The following is a 19,035-nucleotide window of genomic DNA, read 5'->3' as shown; positions in this document are numbered from 1 at the left end:
CATCTTTTCTTCACGTGAATGACAGGGATTTGGGCCTGGTCTCAAGAAAGCAGTATATCCTTTGCGTCGGACTCATTAAATAAAAAATCTTTGTCTAGTTCAAGGTGAGTAATCGCTGTTCTGATGTCCAGAAGCTCTTTTCGGTCATGCGAGACGGTAGCAGCAACATTATGTACAAAATAAGTCACAAACGAGGCAAAAAAAACTAACAAAATAGCACAGTTGGTTAGGAGCCCTTAAAATGTCAGCCATCCCCTCTGACGCCATTACTACTAATCCTTGCCTTTTGGCAATCCTGACTAGTCTCCCAGTCCCTGCCGATGAAAAACATCCCCACAGCATGATGCTGCCACCACCATGCTTCACCATAGGGATGGTGTCAGATTGCCTCCAGATTTGACGCTGGCATTCAGGCCAAAGAGTTCCATCTTGGTTTCATCAGACCAGATAATCTTGTTTCTCATGGTCTGAGAGTCTTTAGGTGACTTTTGGCAAACTCCTAGCGGGCTGTCATGTGCCTTTTACCAAGAGTGGCTTCCGTCTGGCCACACTACCATAAAGGCCTGGTTGGTGGAGTGCTGCAGAGATGGTTGTTCTTCTGGAAGGTTCTCCCATCTCCACAGAGGAACTCTGAAGCTCTGTCAGAGTGAACATCGCATTCTTGGTCACCTCCCTGACCAAGGCCCTTATCCCCCGATTGTTCAGTTTGGCCGGGCGGACAGCCCTAGGAAGAGTCTTGGTGGTTCCAAACTTCTTCCATTTAAGAATGATGAAGGCCACTATGTTCTTGGGTACCTTCAATGCTGCAGACATTTTATTGTACCCTTCCCCAGATGTGTGCCTCGACACAATCCTGTCTCGGAGCTCTATGGACAATTCCTTCGACCACATGGCTTGGTTTTTGCTCTGACATGCACTGTGAACTGTGGAACCTTATATAGACAGGTGTGTGCCTTTCCAAATCATGTCCAATCAATTGAATTTACCACAGGTGGACTCCAATCAAGTTGTAGATACAGCTCAAGGATGATCAATTGAAACAGGAGTAGAAAGGGTCTGAATACTTATTACATTTGCAAACATTTCAGAAAAACTGTTTTTGCTTTGTCATTATGGGGCATTGTGTGTAGATTGATGAGGAAAACATTTATTTAATCAATTTTAGAATAAGACTGTAAGGTAACAAAATGTGGAAAAAGGGAAGGGGTCTGAATGCTTTCCGAATGCACTGTATATGGAGTACACAGTGCAATGAAATGCTTACTAGCATGTACCTATTGACAATGCAACAACAATCGAAAAAGTAAGTAGCTAAGTGAATTAAAAGAGTAATAAAAATAAAAGCTCAATGAAATAATTTCACCAATTGATTAATGGGCAGTTTTTTTAACCAAATAGTTGTGAGATAGCTATAAATCAGTCGTTCTGCCCCTGAACAAGGCAGTTAACCCACTGTTCCTAGGCCGTCATTGTAAATAAGAATTTGTTCTTAACTGACTTGCCTAGTTAAATAAAGGTTAAATAAAATAAAATAAAAAAGATAGCCTGTATGGAAATAACAGACATGAGCTAAGCATGTTTACCTGTAGAATGGAATAGGTTATAAGACCTATTAATTAATTTAATTTTGTCAGTTCTACCTCAACATTTCTAATTTTAAACAGGGTTAATGTCACGCCCTGACCATAGAGAGCCCTTGTTTCTCTATGGTGTAGTAGGTCAGGGCGTGACTAGGGGGTATTCTAGTTTATCATTTCTATGTTGTGTTCTAGTTTAGAGTTTCTATGTTGGTGTTTTGTATGATTCCCAATTAGAGGCAGCTGGTAATCGTTGTCTCTAATTGGGGATCATATTTAAGTAGCTATTTTTCCCACCTGTGTTTGTGGGATATTGTTTTGTGTTTTTACATGTGCACCACGTAGTCACGTTTAGTTGTTTGTTTATTGATATATTTTTGTTTTGTTTAAGTTTCTCTTTGTATTAAATATGTGGAACTCAACATCCGCTGCGCGTTGGTCCCGTTCATATAATGTTGTAGTAAAGTTCAGCTTCAGTCCACAGGTCGGCACTGTGTCACTGTCAGGAGATATGTGCTTCAAGTCAGAAGAACATTCTCTCATCTCTTCGGTCTTAACTAGCTAGCCAGACAGTAGCTACCAATGTGGATAGCCAGCCAAACTAGCTACAGAAACTAAACCCATCAAATACACTTGGTGGAAATAAACCTATTTCCTAATATCATGACTTATATCCAGTGGCGATTTTAGCATGCAAATCTGGTGGGGCAAAAAATAAATAAAAATGGAACGCATGCCAGCAAAGCCACTACACAACACTAAACACTAAACAATACATGAATTGCACTACAACGGTGACAAATGGTGCCCACAAACTGTTAGGGCCTACATAAAGCTGTCCCAACAGCAGTCCCAACATCTTACCACTGCTACACCTGGCTATCAGCGGAGCCTTGTCTGGCAGCAAAACACAAAAAAATATAGCTGATATAGCTGACTTGCTTAAACAAATGTGGTTCTACTGACAATTGAGATGTACAAACTATGGCATAAGGGGACGACAAGCGGCTAAGAGGCAATCCGTAATTTCGATTAAGACAATGAGCGAGCTAGGACGGACGTAATGTTCGTCAATATAACTATTTGTTTAGCACTTTTGAAATGTACAGCAACATAATTCAGAACATGGGCCGTTGTTACAGTGCTCTCCCTGTACACCAAGTTAGAACTGTAGGCTAAACAAAGTGGGCATATAAGCAGACAATGAAAGCTCTTACAATATTTGATAATTACATTTCTCTAAAACAGGTTATTGAGTGACAGAACACTGAGCCAATCACGACGCAACGCTTCATATTTTCTGCTGGCTTGCCCGACCACAACAGAAAGCACTGAGCTAGGCTGAAACACATATATTACTCAAGAAAAAAAAGAGACCATGTTTGTATGTGGCTTTATTAACTCAATGATATATATTATTTGTACATTGTTTGCAAACTGTTATGTTACACTTATTAATGCCAAAATAACATGCAAAACAGGCAAGCCTGTTTTCGCAAAAAATGTGGGGCTCTGCCCCACTTGCCCTGAATGACAAGTCACGACTGCTTATATCAACATCCTTAGCTTGCTCATTCACTAAATATACTGTCCATTAACTCTGACTGACAGCCAATATCTTAAGGATGCTGAGTACTAACACTAGCTAATTATCATTAGCCAACCCTTATGCTGAGGGAGACTAGCTTGTTAGCTACCACCAACCCTGCACAAACATGTGGCTAACTCTGCTGCCTCTGCTGCCTCTCCACCCCATTCACTGTTGCCTCAACCTGCTCGTCTTTTTGCCACTCCTTTGGAATACATTTTGAATATCCATAATTGCTCTGTGCTATGCTGCAGATTGATTGAGTGACAGACATTTTGCTGAGTGATGACATTGACATCTAACCGGTGCTGTAGGGGTGGGGGAAGGGTCAAGGGACATGAGCGGTCCACTGGTAAAATTAGTAGGTAAAACGTTTTATTTTATACTGCATAGGACAAGTGATGTGTGTGTTTTTTTTTTTACCACCAAAAGGTTCGGGGGCTTGATCAAAAACATCTGGGCTGAAGCCCTTCAAGCCCAGGCCTAATGACGCCACTGTAATTGTGTACAATGTTTGTTTATTAATTAATTGTCACATTTAGCAATAAACATGTTGTAAGAAGCAATATGGGTCATTAAATGCTAATTATAATTTGTTCTGTCAGTCACGTCGTGTGCGGAAGTTTTCCTTGTCATTGGTTCAACTTCCATCAGGGTGGAGATAGAGTTTGGACATCACGTGGTGTTATAATAAGCCGATTGGAATTTCTCTCAGAGCAAAAGCACTATCACGGACGTATTCGGGACATTCTTATGTTAAGAAACATAGGCTTGTATGTATGATTCCCCATTTCAAGTTTTGGAACTTTGTATCATTATATAATAAGAGATGATATTTAACATTAGCCTACATTATACCCTGGTTTACTATTTGGCTTGCAGTTGTCTGCTTTTTAATAGCTAGTTAGAACATATTGCTCACCGAGCATTTTGGCGTTAGTTGCACATTTAAAAAGTTTAGATGTGTTGCGCGTTAGCCAACACTGCATGCTCATTTTGAATAACACATAGACCTAGGTGTTTAAGTTGCAGTTTCTGTAGACTAAACTAACAGTGCGCGTAGGTACCCAAGGGTACCCAACAACTTTGTCATTATGGACGACAACCCTGACTTTGATAACAAAGAAATGAAAGAGGAGAAAAATGGTCTGGATCTGAGGAAAACGAAACCTTCCAAATCCGTGGACATGGAGGAACAAATTGAATGTACGAGCATCTCGAATGAGAACCAGGACAATAGGCCTTCAACTACCACGCGTTTATACAAAAGGAGATGGGTGATGGTGTTCCTTTTCAGCTGTTACTCCCTGTGCAACGCATTTCAATGGATCCAATACGGAATAATCAACAATATTTTTATGAAATTCTACAATGTGGACTCTTTTACCATTGACTGGATGTCAATGGTCTATATGTTGACCTATATTCCTTTTATATGGCCTGTCTCCTGGCTTTTGGACAAAAAGGGACTGCGGCTCATAGCACTGATGGCCACCGCTATTAATTGCCTTGGGACATGGATCAAGGTGGCCAGCGTCAGGTCAAACTTATTTTGGGTGACGATGCTCGGACAGTTTGCAAGTTCTCTATCCCAGGTCTTCATCCTTGGCATGCCCTCCCGCCTGGCATCGGTTTGGTTTGGGTCCGAAGAGGTGTCCACCGCATGTTCCATCGGCGTTTTTGGGAATCAGGTGAGTTTATCCCACCTCACGCAAAGGTACCCTATTAAGTTAAAAAGAGTTGCGATTTATTTTGTTTCTAATTCGCTTAAGATATTGATTGACTGATCAAAATAAAGAGTGCACATAAATGTGGTGTTTTGAAAAAGGTCGGTCTTAGAGGAGAGTTATTATTTGACATCTTAGATGATGAATGAATAATGAATAAGAACATCTCAATGTCTTAAACTGGACAGTTCATTGGCTCAGATGACATATAGGCCTACAGTATGGCATGTATGACCAATGGCCATCAAGAGAGTGTCCTTACTTTTTGTGGTATTTTAGATGTAAAAGTTGTTTAGAAAAATGATAATACATTGAAAGTGGTTAACATGTTATGATTTAGCCCAGAGCAATCCATATGCATTCACACATGGATCTAGGCTACTGTAATTCTGCAATGGACGCATTGAGAGCATCTTGAGCATGCGTCCTCTTTTAATATTAAAGTTCTGACATGGTAAACACAATCTGAAACTGAAAGTATCTACAACCTCTCTTAGGGCGAGATTTGTCTTATTTCCTCCCTCAAAACACCCAATTAATCAAATTATAGATTGGGTAGTTGACTTCTAAATGCAATAGGTAATATGTATAATTACACTACTGCAATATGCCTGTATTCAGTATCCAACTATGTTGAAGTCAAACCTTAAACTGGAGGCCATTTGGGACTTACAATGCTGAGGCAAATGATGAAAGTCAAATCAATTTATTGGGGATTATGAAAGAATGTTCATAATACCTTTTGAGCTGCATATTATTCTCCCTTAGAGGTTAATATTGCTGGTCCTGTGGACTCACTAATCCAGGCGTATAGTGAGTTACATGCATAGTGACAAGCATGTCCTACAAACTGATCTGAGATGATTTTCATAGGCAGCTTCACATCCACTGCTCCAATAAAGTAGCTTTCCAACCAACCGCAGGCATTTTGTTCTTTGTGAGCCTCTTTGCTGGATTATCTCTTTTCAGAGCTCACTTTTGTATGGATTTAAAAAAAATATCTGCTTTAGCCTACTTTTATGACTAAAGTAGCCCCGTGATTAAGTTTTTGAGTTGATAACAATGAAATACTTAACATGCTGTTTGAGCTTAGTTACCAGTATAGCTTTGTGCTCAAATAATAATATTAAATATTTATTTTTTGAAGTGTGTGTGTGTGTGTGTAATGTGCTGAGTAGGGTGGGGAGTTTTTCTCCTGCAAGTTCAACTCTACATCTTTCCAACCCCCTATCTTCCTACCTATCCAATCAGTCTCCTTGGGATGTAGCCCTTTCTGTATAGATGATCTCTTTGAATATGTATACTTTATAAAAACAATTCAGCTCTCAGGTTTAAAATGTTTCAGATAGACACTGACATTACAGGTTATACCCTAATACTAACCTGAAAATTGCAACATACAAATCTTGAAACTCCATGAGAAGACATCATGTCAAACCATTTCAACATTTTTGTGTGTAACTTTTTCTACAATTGTAGCACATTTCAATATGTCATCACCATAACTGTCAAATACACAACATTGAGCATCTCTATTGCTGAATGATGGATAATAATTTTCAGAAGTATTTCTGTTATGTTTTCTAATACAACTCAATGGATCTTCCACGATTGGCTAGGTTTCTTGAGAATTCTGTCACTACAGCAATTTATGGAATTCAAAGAAAAATATAAAGGTAAGTAAGGGGAAATGACATGGTACAATTCCACCATCTTCTGCCAGTACAGTGTATGCAGCTGTACAGTAGGCTACACTTAATCACACACTTAATGCATTAATGCAGCTACTTTTCTACAGGTATGTTAAATCGTCACTCTTTTAAAAATCCTTTATGTAATGTATCCACCACGTGCATTTACGAGGAAATCCGATAAAATATTTACAACTAACTAATATAACAACTAACCAGGTAGAAGTGGTTTGGTGAACACGCACGTGATGAGTAACTTTGCCTAGTGTTGAGTAACTTTGCCTGAGACCAGAAAAATGTAATTAGCTTCTCAAGATAAATTGCCTATAGGCTTTGGCTTAGCAGGCTAAGATGTCTTTCTGGTGTACAGAACACCAGGTTTGAATCCCTAGGCTACCTGGCTAAAATGCTTCCTCGCTAGCCTAACTCATGGGCAACGATGTGCCAGGCCAGCTAGTCAACATTAGCATACTACATCTAGCTACATGTTGAACTTCCATCCTCTCAGGCCAGGGGCACAATGTATGGATTTATGGTTGGATCAGAATCACTGTTATAATCATTGGCTAGAACAGAGAATTACAGAAAACCACATGTTCAAACCACAGCTGAGCTCATTCAGTTTAACTCAATGCTGATTGGCTATTATAAAAAATATATCAAGGGAGGCCAAATACCATCTGGTTTTCTTGTATTCAATGCTACGGGCAGAAATAATGTCATACTATTTTTGACTAGACAGCATCATTGTCACGGCCGTCGTCGGAAGGAGACCAAGGTGCAGCGTGGTGAGCGTACATTTTCTTTTATTTTTGTAAATGTCGCCAACAAAACAAGAAACGAAGAAACAACCGTGAAGCTTAACAGGGCTATAGTGCCACTAACAAAGATAACTAACCACAAACACCAAAGGGAAAAAGGCTGCCTAAGTATGATTCCCAATCAGAAACAACGATAGACAGCTGTCCCTGATTGAGAACCATACCCGGCCAAAACATAGAAATACAAAACATAGAAATAAAGAAACTAGAATGCCCACCCTAGTCACACCCTGGCCTAACCAAAATAGAGAATAAAAGTCTCTCTATGCCCAGGGCGTGACAGTACCCGCCACCCCCCCCCCCCCTCCCCCCTCCGAAGGTGCGGACTCCGGCCGCAAAACCTGACTCTATATGGGAGGGTCCGGGTGGGCATCTATTCACGGTGGCGGCTCCGGTGCGGGACGTAGACCCCGCTCCACCTCTGGCTCCCCCCACTTTGATGGCGCCTCTGGGGACCGTCGCTGGAGGCTCCGAACTGCGGGCCGTCGCTGGAGGCTCCGGACTGGGGGCCGTCGTTGGAAGCTCCGGACTGAGAAACGTCGCTGGCTTCGTGCCATGATCGTCGCTGGAGGCTTCGTGCCATGGATCGTCACTGGAGGCTTCTGCCATGGATCGTCACTGGAGGCTTTGTGCCATGGATCGTCACTGGAGGCTTTGTGCCATGGATCGTCACTGGAGGCTTCGTGCATGGAACATCACTGGAGCTTCGCATGGATCATCACTGGAAGTCTGGAGAGCAGAGCTGGCACAACCCGTCTTTGCTGGATGCTCACCCTAGCCCGGCAACTTGCGGGCGTTGGCACAGGACGTACTGGGCTGTGGACACGCACCGGAGACACAGTGCGCAGAGCCGGCGCAGGATATCCTGGACCGAAGAGACACACTGGAGCCAGATGCGCTGAGCCGGCACCATCCGTCCTGGCTGGATGCCCACTCTAGCCCGGCCGATGCAGGGAGGATATAGCGCACCGGGCTATGAGTGCGCACTGGAGACATACTGTGCAGAGCCGCATAACATGGGCCCTGACTAGTCACACTCTCCCCACGGAAGCACGAGGAGTTGGCTCAGGTCTCCAACCTGACTCCGCCAATCTCCTCGTGTGCCCCCCAAAAATGTTTGGGAGTGGCTTCTCGGCTTACGTGCTAGCCGTGTCCCCTCGTAACGCTGGGCCCCCTTTCTACCTGCCTCTGCCTTCAGCTGCTTCCACCTGTTCCCATGGAAGGCGATCCATTTACCGCTCAGGATCTCCTCCCACGTCCAGGATCCTTTGCCGTCCAGGATGTCCTCCCATGTCCAGTCCTCCTTACCACGCTGCTTGGTCCATTTGTGGTGGGTAGTTCTGTCACGGCCGTCGTCGGAAGGAGACCAAGGTGCAGCGTGGTAAGCGTACATTTTATTTTATTTTTGTAAATGTCGCCAACAAAACAAGAAATGAAGAAACAACCGTGAAGCTTAACAGGGCTATAGTGCCACTAACAAAGATAACTACCCACAAACACCAAAGGGAAAAAAGACTGCCTAAGTATGATTCCCAATCAGAGACAACGATAGACAGCTGTCCCTGATTGAGAACCATACCCGGCCAAAACAAAGAAATACAAAACATAGAAATAAAGAAACTAGAATGCCCACCCTAGTCACACCCTAGTCACACCCTGGCCTAACCAAAATAGAGAATAAAAGCCTCTCTATGGCCAGGGCGTGACAATCATAGATACGCTACACATACTGAGACAGAGGGGCGCTGTTTTGTTTGCTTGGATGCTTTCCCCGGTGAGATACATTCAGCCTCTTGTGAATTGAAGGACCTTTATGAAACACAGAGAGACGAAAGATTTAAAAAAATGTATATATTTTTTAAATTATTTTTTATTTGTAAATTCTTTTGGGAAGACTTGGCATCCATGCCATTTTCTGTTTACCTTTTACAATTTTAATTTTGAATGTCTGTTTTCAGTTTCCAAATCTCAGTTAATCATTTTTAAATTTTATTTAAATGTTCATTGTGGTATGAATCATTTACACGGATGTTTGTCCTGTATATTGTGCTGTTTGTGCCGTGTTATGTTGAGGATTGTGTTGCCACATTGCCGCACAAGGGTTGTATGATGTCTTAGTTCAGGCATCTCTGGCAGTCTGTTTAATATCTATAAAACCCAGCAATTAAGATGTTTTTAACTGGTGCTATGACTCAGTTCAGAGGGGATCCTCATTTCTGGTCTGTGAAAGACATTAGGAGCCCATCCCGTGAACAATATATTAATGACATTAACTTCTCAGAAATCGAATTGTATATGGAGGCTATTTGTTTACCTGAGGTCAAAACATTGCATTATTTTGAAACATGAAAGGAAACCTTTGTCTTGATGCGTGGAGGTCTCTGGGTTTCTCTTTCTGCACTAGCAGGTGCTGTGACAGAAGTTCACAACCATTTTACTCATGCTGCCGAACTGGACATATGGAAGTCTCTTCAGGCCCACATCTCTGGCCATTCCTGAAAAGAAACTACATTTAGTGACTGTCACGATTGTCCAAGGGAGAGAAAGCGGACCAAGGCGCAGCGTGTGAAAAATACATCTTCTCTTTATTTAGGAGATGAACCAACGAAGCAAAACAACAAATAGACGACCGTGAAGCTATAACCGAACAAAATGCAAACATGCAACCTAGACACAGACACAGACCTAGACAATGACCCAACAAAAACATGATGCCTATGGCTGCCTAAAATATGGCTCCCAATCAGAGACAAATGAACGACATCTGTCTCTGATTGAGAACCACTCAGGCAACCATAGACATACCTAGAAACATTCACTCAACCATAGACATACCTAGAAACATTCACACAACACAAACCCATACACTAAACCCAACACCCCCTTTTACATCTTCTCTTTATTTAGGAGATGAACCAACGAAGCAAAACAACAAATAGACGACCGTGAAGCTATAACCGAACAAAATGCAAACATGCAACCTAGACACAGACACAGACCTAGACAATGACCCAACAAAAACATGATGCCTATGGCTGCCTAAAATATGGCTCCCAATCAGAGACAAATGAACGACATCTGTCTCTGATTGAGAACCACTCAGGCAACCATAGACATACCTAGAAACATTCACTCAACCATAGACATACCTAGAAACATTCACACAACACAAACCCATACACTAAACCCAACACCCCCTTTTCCATATAACCACCCGAAACGAGACAAAACACAAACATTCCCCATGTCACACCCTGACCTAACTAAAATAATAAAGAAAACAAAGATAACTAAGGCCAGGGTGTGACAGTGACATTTTCACAAGTGACCTGACCTCATAACTTCTAGCATCATGTTTTCACTGGATCATGAAATGACACTCACACTGCAGCATCCAATAAAAAACAGGGTTTGGATCTGCTTTTGTTGTCAAGGTTTCATGGTCAACTTTATTATACATATTATGAGCCAATTTTGTCAGTACATGCTCTACCATTTGAGGTCAGGGTACCACGGAGTCATTGGCTAATAACAAAGATTGAAAATAAACTGGCTGAGGTTTGAGTTTATGCTCTGTTGAGGTAATGCTCAAGACAGATGATGTAATGTGATCTGGCATTAGAAGACCCTATTTATGCCACGAACACTGAGGCTATGCCCAATAACTGAAATCAAATACTTTTTTATTTGTCACATGGGCCAAATACAACAGGTGTAGACTTTGAGTTTATTTTATTTTACAGGGACAGTGCACATTAATCAACGTTTCAGTAAAAGTGCTGGTTTTAGCCAGTCCGGCTAACTTTCAATCGCAGTGCCTGGGCAGGTTATTAAAAACAATTACAATACCAATATGGATAAACAATGAGCAGTGAGTGCCTCCCGAGTGGCGCAGCGGTCTAAGTCACTGCATTGCATTGCTAGAGGCATCACTACAGGTCCGGGTTTGATCCTGGGCTGTGTCGCAGCAGGCCGAGACCGGGAGACGCATGAGGCGGCGCACAATTGGCCCAGCGTCGTCCGGGTTAGGGGAGGGTTAGGCCGGCCGGGATGTCCTTGTCCCATCGCGATCTGCGACTCCTGCGGCGGGCCGTTTGGCCAGTTGGACGGTGTTTCCTCCGGCACATTGGTGTGGCTGGCTTCCTGGTTAATCAAGCAGTGTGTCAAGAAGCAGTGCAGCTTGGCAGGGTTGTGTTTCAGAGGACGCATGGCTCTAGACCTTTGCCTCTCCCGAGTCAGTATGGGAGTTGCAGCGATTAGATAAGACTGTAACTACCAATTGGATTTCACGAAAATGGGGAGAAAAAGGGGTAAAAATAAATAAATAAATAAATGGTACTATGATCAGTAAGCACATGCAGAGCAATATAGGACAAGCAACAAGTAGCATGCAGTAATGATAACAAAATAAAATTCATAAAAGCAACAAAGTGTTTCCACACTTCAGAAGCTACAGACAACTTTAACGTGAAATGCTTACTTACAAGCCCTTTCCCAACAATGCAGAGTTAAATAACATAACAAGGCTATATACAAGGAGTACCGGTATCGAGTCAATGTGCAGGGTACTCTGACCTAACTGCTGGATATCACAAGGTCATATGAGGAGCAGGTGCATCTTTTCTTAAGGTCTATTGTATAATATTTGGATCGTGTATGTTCATTCAACACTGGTGAGCTGGCTGGGCAGATCATGTAGTACAGTGGTTCCCAAACTGTGGGGCGCGCCCCCTAGGGGAAGCATGAGGGGCTGGCATAGGGGGAGTGGGGGTCCCCCCCCAAAATTATTATTAATCTTTTTTTCAAGGAACTTTAAACTTAAACTTACTCTTGAAAGTTGTAATAGTATAATGCACAAGGTGCAACTTCAAAATTGGGCAGTGCATCATCAGTTCCTCTTGTCATGTTAGTCATTGCATACCTTAGAGAGCTACTTATAACTTGTCAGAAATGTCCAGATCAACCAGCCCATGTCAGAGTTTTTTTTGCCAATGGATATTGTTGTATTTTTTTCCCATTCAAATATCACATGGCAAAATGTATAGAATTGCAAGAAAATGTGCTTTAAAACCGCAAAATCCTTTTTGCACCCTGTGACAAAAGGTGTAGAATTGCAGTAAATAAGCTTTAAGCCTGCAAAATTCTCTCTACCAACAAGAGGCATGAACAGTTTGTGTCATGAACAGTGCTTGTGTATATAGAAATAGACGTGTGCGTGGGGGGCAGTGAAAAAGTTTGGCAGCCCCTGATGTAGTACAGTAAAAACATAGAAGGCCTAGTATAAGCGTAGGGTACTATGAGTCTCACATGGTCAAGAACGTAAATATAAGTTTGCATCATCTCCACTGTTGTTTAAGTCCAAGTCCCTGACATAAGAGCTTGAGTGTGACTTCAGCATGTGGCAGGGGGGGTATTAGTGATTTGTATTTGACATTTGTATCTTATAGTTATTGAGAAATAATTGATTGAAGTTGGAATATTTGTGACATTATAGCCTTACCCAAGCCTCCTTTAAGACTTCATAATGTTTCATCTGTAGGTGCTACAAAGCATAAAATGGAGTCATATGAAGCTTTACCACTCGCTCTGTAATATGAGTTGGTTTTTATTTCAATAACATGCATTAATTTATGAATATAGACAAAATATAAACATACATATTGAAAATATTAATGTTTTGATTTGGCACATTTTTCAATATTTTGTTAAACATAATATACTCTATGGGCATATCAAAGTTCCTGAGTGGGATTTTTGCCAGTTTAACAGTTATGGCCCATTTTATACAGAGAAATTGGCATAATAGGCAATGCACCCAAACACAGCCTTCTTTTTACTTGTATCATTGCACATCCTGCAGATTACCAACAGAGGGCAACCATTTTGAATCAATTTTCACGTTAACTTTGTTGGTAATGCTTACAAATTGGATCATAACTTTAATAGTAGAAGAGATCCCACACTGAAACTTTGATATCTTCGATATATATTGAGTATATTTGCCAAATCTACAATTTTCTATATTAATGTTTATATTTTTCAATATTCATAAATGTATGATTATAATACTACTCATGTTACAGAGCGAGTGGTAAAGCTTCATATGACTCCAACTTTTGCTTTGTAACCAACAGATGAAACATTTTGGACTCTTAAAGGAGGCCTAAAGGAGGCGCTTTTCATTACAGGTAGAATCTCAAAGTAGCTTTAAAAATCAAATAAACTAAATACAATTTAGCAAAACAAATGTAAGGGATCTGGCAGTTTTTGGGCGATGGTCTTCCACAGCTTTAGGTGATAGGCAGTTCAGAAAGGTAGTATCTTAAGAGGAGGGAGCATAGATGGTACAGTCAGTCAGGGAGGTAGAGACACCTAATAGATAGGCCCCGGAGCTCTTCACCGTGCACCTCGTTGTCTTTTCAAAAGTCACAGCTGCTCCTCCATAGGTAGGCTGGATTGTCCACTACTAAAATGTAGCACCCACCTGGGTGATCCTTCAGCGACTGTCAAAGCGCCAGTAAGACCACCACAAATCAGCAAAGGTCTGCATCCCCTCACAACGCAGAACACTTCCCTGGTGCAGGGGGCCAAAAAGCTGATGCTGTTGATCTGGTGTTGCTCCATTATTCAAATCATATTAGCTAGCTGGCTAGCTAGCTAGCCAAGCCAAATATAAACTGACTTGCCATAATCAAGGCCAAAATATCACAAATATTCCAGCTTCAATGAATTATTTCTCAATTATGCTTTAAAATACAAATGTCAAATATATGTCAACAATCCCTCCTCCAAAGCATGCTTCTATGGATTACATTTAGTGAGAAAAAAAATCATGGTCTTTTTTGGTTCTAGTTCTGTGTTTACAATAGCCCATGCATTTACTGACACTCTAACAACTGTCAAGCAGTATGCCAATGTTGTTAGTGGTTCATTAACATACAGTTGAAGTCGGAAGTTTACATACACAGGTTGGAGTCATGAAAACTCGCTTTTCAACCACTCCACAAATTTCTTGTTAACTAACTATAGTTTTGGCAAGTCGTTTAGGACATCTACTTTGTGCATGACACAAGTAATTTTTCCAACAATTGTTTACAGACAGATTATTTCACTTATAATTCACTGTATCACAATTCCAGTGGGTCAGAAGTGTACATACACTAAGTTAACTGTGCCTTTAAACAGCTTGGAAAATTCCAGAAAATGATGTCATGGCTTTAGAAGCTTTAATTTGAGTCAATTGGAGGTGTACCTGTGGATGTATTTCAAGGCTCCTACCTTCAAACTCAGTGCCTCTTTGCTTGACATCATGGGGAAAATCAAAAGAAATCAGCCAGGACCTCAGAAAAAAATTGTAGACTTACTCAAGTCTAGTTCATCCTTGGGAGCAATTTCCAAATGCCTGAAGGTACCACGTTCATCTGTACCAACAATAGTACGCAAGTATAAACACCGTGGGACCAGGCATCCATCATACCGCTCAGGAAGGAGACGCGTTCTGTCTTCTAGAGATGAACGTACTTTGGTGTGAAAAGTGCAAATCAATCCCAGAACAACAGCAAAGGACATTGTGAAGATGCTGGAGGAAACAGGTACAGAAGTATCTATATCCACAGTAAAACGAGTCCTATATCGACATAACCTGAAAGGCCGCTCAGCAAGGAAGAAGCCACTGCTCCAAAACCTCCATAAAAAAACAACTACGGTTTGCAACTGCACATGGGACAAAGATCGTACTTTTTGGAGAAATGTGCTCTGGTCTGATGAAACAAAAATAGAAACTGTTTGGCCATAATGACCATTGTTATGTTTGGAGGAAAAAGGGGGAGGCTTGCAAGCTGAAGAACACCATCCCAACCGTGAAGCACGGGGGTGGCAGCATCATGTTGTGGGGTGCTTTGCTGCAGGAGGGACTAGTGCACTTCACAAAATAGATGGGATCATGAGGGAGTAAAATGATGTGGATATATTGAAGCAACATCTCAAGACATCAGTCAGGAAGTTAAAGCTTGGTCACAAATGGGTCTTCCAAATGGACAATGCCCCAAGCATACTTCCAAAGTTGTGGCAAAATGGCTTAAGGACAACAAAGTCAAGGTATTGGAGTGGCCATCACAAAGCCCTGACCTCAATCCTATAGAAAATGTGTGGGCAGACCTGAAAAAGTGTGTGCGAGCAAGGAGGCCTACAAACCTGACTCAGTTACACCAGCTCTGTCAGGAGGAATAGGCCAAAATTCACCCAACTTATTGTGGGAAGCTTGTGGAAGGCTACCTGAAGCGTTTGACCCAGGTTAAACAGTTTAAAGGCAATGGTACCAAATACTAATTGAGTGTATTCAACTGTAGGACTGTTTAAACGCCTTACTTAACATTTTAGTGTGTATATTTGTTTTTTGATATGCAAAGCAGGGAAGCACTGGAAGTTATTTTAAATATGTCATATGTGTTTTCTTTTATGCCTCAAATCAAATTTTTTGTGCCTTGGTTATGATCCCTTTTTCCAAGCTTTGTTTTATATGTATGTAGGTGTGAGGGGAGGAGTCATTGAATGATCATGTATTTTTGTCTCCCTCACTCACAGTTGGGCATTGCCATTGGCTTCCTGGTGCCACCCATCCTCGTGCCAAATGTTGACAATATAGAAGAGCTGGCATACCACATCAGCATCATGTTCTACATCACTGCTGGAGTGGCCACCATGATCTTCATCCTCGTGGTCTTCAGTAAGTCCTGAGGGAAAATGGACAGTCTTATACACAGTACATCCTGTGGCTAACACATAGAGTTGGCCAGTAGAGTCACTCCTTCCTAAACTCATCCAAATTATAACGTATAACTCTTTCAGTCATTATGAACCTTGAGGTGTTGAATTCATTATAATGTCAATATGAGGGGCCAGTATTACCTCTCCCCTAACATTGTCGATGTCACAACAACTCATAGTTAACTCTCGGTAGAGGACAAATAGAGCCTCAGTTCATAACCTTGTGCCGAAGAGATGTGGTTTCTGACTTGCTTCATTGTAAGATTATTTAAACGGGGACACATAGCTCTGCTATGGCAGTTGGAATACAATTACATTGCACCATTGCATCTCTGAGGCTTACCATTGGGTCTGCAGTTCTGTAGTCTTCTGTCCTGGATATCTATTTGTCCCTGGCTGTCATGTTCTCCTGGCAGTGTTGGTGGATAGGTCAGCAGTCTTAGGGATTAGTGTGTGTTGAGATGTGCTCTGAACAGACCACCTAACGTCTCTTCACTCACTCGCTGTGGCAGGGCTGCAATCGCTGTAATTGACCGAGATCCCTTTAGTTGTGATATTAAAACGGAGTAGGGACGTTGAGCGGTATTATATAGAATCATTCCTTTGCCCCCCCCACTTCTCAGACCTGAATGTTGGAGCTGATCTCTCCTCCACTTCTCAGACTAATGACTTGGAGCTGGATCTCTCCTCCACTTCTCAACTGAATGTTGGAGCTGCATCTCCTCCACTTCTAGACTGAATGTTGGAGCTGATCTCTCCTCCACTTCTCAGACTGAATGTTGAGCTGATCTCTCCTCCACTTCTCAGACTGAAGTTGTAGCTGATCTCTTCTCCACTTCTGAGACTGAACGTTGGAGCTGATCTCTCCTCCACTTCTCAGACTGAACGTTGGAGCTGATCTCTCTCCACTTCTCAGACTGAACGTTGGAGCTGATCTCTCCTCCACTTCTCAGACTGAATGTTGGAGCTGATCTCTCCTCCACTTCTCAGACTGAATGTTGGAGCTGATCTCTCCTCCACTTCTCAGACTGAATGTGAGCTGATCTCTCTCCACTTCTCAGACTGAACGTTGGAGCTGATCTCTCTTCCCACTTCTCAGACTGAACGTTGGAGCTGATCTCTCCTCCACTTCTAGACTGAACGTTGGAGCGGTGATCTCTCCTCACTTCTCAGACTGATGTTGGAGCTCGATCTCTCCTCCACTTCTCAGACTGAACGTTGAGCTGATCTCTCCTCCACTCTCAGACTGAATGTTGGAGCTGATCTCTCCTCCACTTCTCAGACTGAATGTTGGAGCTGATCTCTCCTCCACTTCTCAGACTGAATGTTGTAGCTGTCTCTTCCCACTTCTGAGACTGAACGTTGGAGCTGATCTCTCCTCCACTTCTCAGACTGAACGTTTGAGCTGATCTCTTCTTCCACTTCTCAGACTGAACGTTGGAGCTGATCTCTCCTCCACTTCTGAGACTGAACGTTGGAGCTGATCTCTCCTCACTTCTCAGACTGAATGTTGGAGCTGATCTCTCCTCCACTTCTCAGACTGAACGTTGGAGCTGATCTCTCCTCCACTTCTCAGACTGAATGTGGAGCTGATCTCTCCTCCACTTCTTCAGACTGAAGTTGGAGCTGATCTCTCTTCCACTTCTCAGACTGAATGTTGGAGCTGATCTCTCCTCCACTTCTCAGACTGAACGTTGGAGCTGATCTCTCCTCCACTTCTCAGACTGAACGTTGAGCTGATCTCTCCTCCACTTCTCAGACTAATGTTGGAGCTGATCTCTCCTCCACTTCTCAGACTGAACGTTGGAGCTGATCTCTCCTCCACTTCTCAGACTGAACGTTGGAGCTGATCTCTTCTCCACTTCTTCAGACTGAAGTTGGAGCTGATCTCCCTCCACTCTCAGACTGAATGTTGGAGCTGATCTCTCCCTCCACTTCTCAGACTGAATGTTGGAGCTGATCTCTCCTCCACTTCTCAGACTGAATGTTGGAGCCTGATCTCCTCCACTTCTGAGACTGAATGTTGGAGCTGATTCTCCTCCACTTCTCAGACTGAATGTTGGAGCTGATCTCTCCTCCACTTCTCAGACTGAATGTTGTAGCTGTTCTCTTCTCCACTTCTGAGACTGAACGTTGGAGCTGATCTCTCCTCCACTTCTCAGACTGAACGTTGGAGCTGATCTTCTTCCACTTCTCAGACTGAACGTTGGAGCTGATCTCTCCTCCACTTCTGAGACTGAACGTTGGAGCTGATCTCTCCTCACTTCTCAGACTGAATGTTGGAGCTGATCTCTCCTCCACTTCTCAGACTGAACGTTGGAGCTGATCTCTCCTCCACTTCTCAGACTGAATGTTGGAGCTGATCTTCCTCCACTTCTCAGACTGAACGTTGGAGCTGATCTCTCTTCCATTCTCAGACTGAATGTTGGAGCTGATCTCTGCTCCATTCTCAGACTGAATGTTGGAGCTGATCTCTCCTCCACTTTTCAGACTGAACGTTGGAGCTGATCTCTCCTCCACTTCTCAGACTGAACGTTGGAGCTGATCTCTCCTCCACTTCTCAGACTGAACGTTGAGCCTGATCTCTCTCCACTTCTCAGACTGAATGTTGGAGCTGATCTCTCCTCCACTTCTCAGACTGAATGTGGAGCTGATCTCCTCCCACTTCTGAGACTGAAGTTGGAGCTAATCTCTCCTCCACTTCTCAGACTGAATGTTGAGCTGATCTCTCTTCCACTTCTCAGACTGAACGTTGGAGCTGATCTCTCTTCCACTTCTCAGACTGAACGTTGGAGCTGATCTCTCTCCCACTTCTCAGACTGAACGTTGGAGCTGATCTCTCCTCCACTTCTGAGAGCTGAACGT

General features: G+C 42.6%; 1 protein-coding gene across 3 annotated transcripts in view; it reads left to right on the top strand.

Annotated features, from left to right (window-relative positions):
• Positions 1-3,898: 3,898 nt before the first annotated feature.
• LOC111963277 (FLVCR heme transporter 2) overlaps positions 3,899-19,035 on the top strand; it is a 32,649-nt gene continuing 17,512 nt past the window's right edge. For all 3 annotated transcript variants that reach the window (XM_023986612.2, XM_023986611.2, XM_023986610.2), the window contains exons 1-2: positions 3,899-4,856; positions 15,988-16,129. In XM_023986612.2, the coding sequence (XP_023842380.1) occupies positions 4,260-4,856; positions 15,988-16,129 (739 nt within the window). In that variant the 5' untranslated portion in view covers positions 3,899-4,259. The remainder of the gene's footprint in view (positions 4,857-15,987; positions 16,130-19,035) is intronic.

This window comes from Salvelinus sp. IW2-2015, linkage group LG4q.2 (genome assembly GCF_002910315.2).
Source record: "Salvelinus sp. IW2-2015 linkage group LG4q.2, ASM291031v2, whole genome shotgun sequence".
Taxonomy (NCBI): domain Eukaryota; kingdom Metazoa; phylum Chordata; class Actinopteri; order Salmoniformes; family Salmonidae; genus Salvelinus; species Salvelinus sp. IW2-2015.
This window is presented reverse-complemented; position numbering and strand designations above follow the sequence as displayed.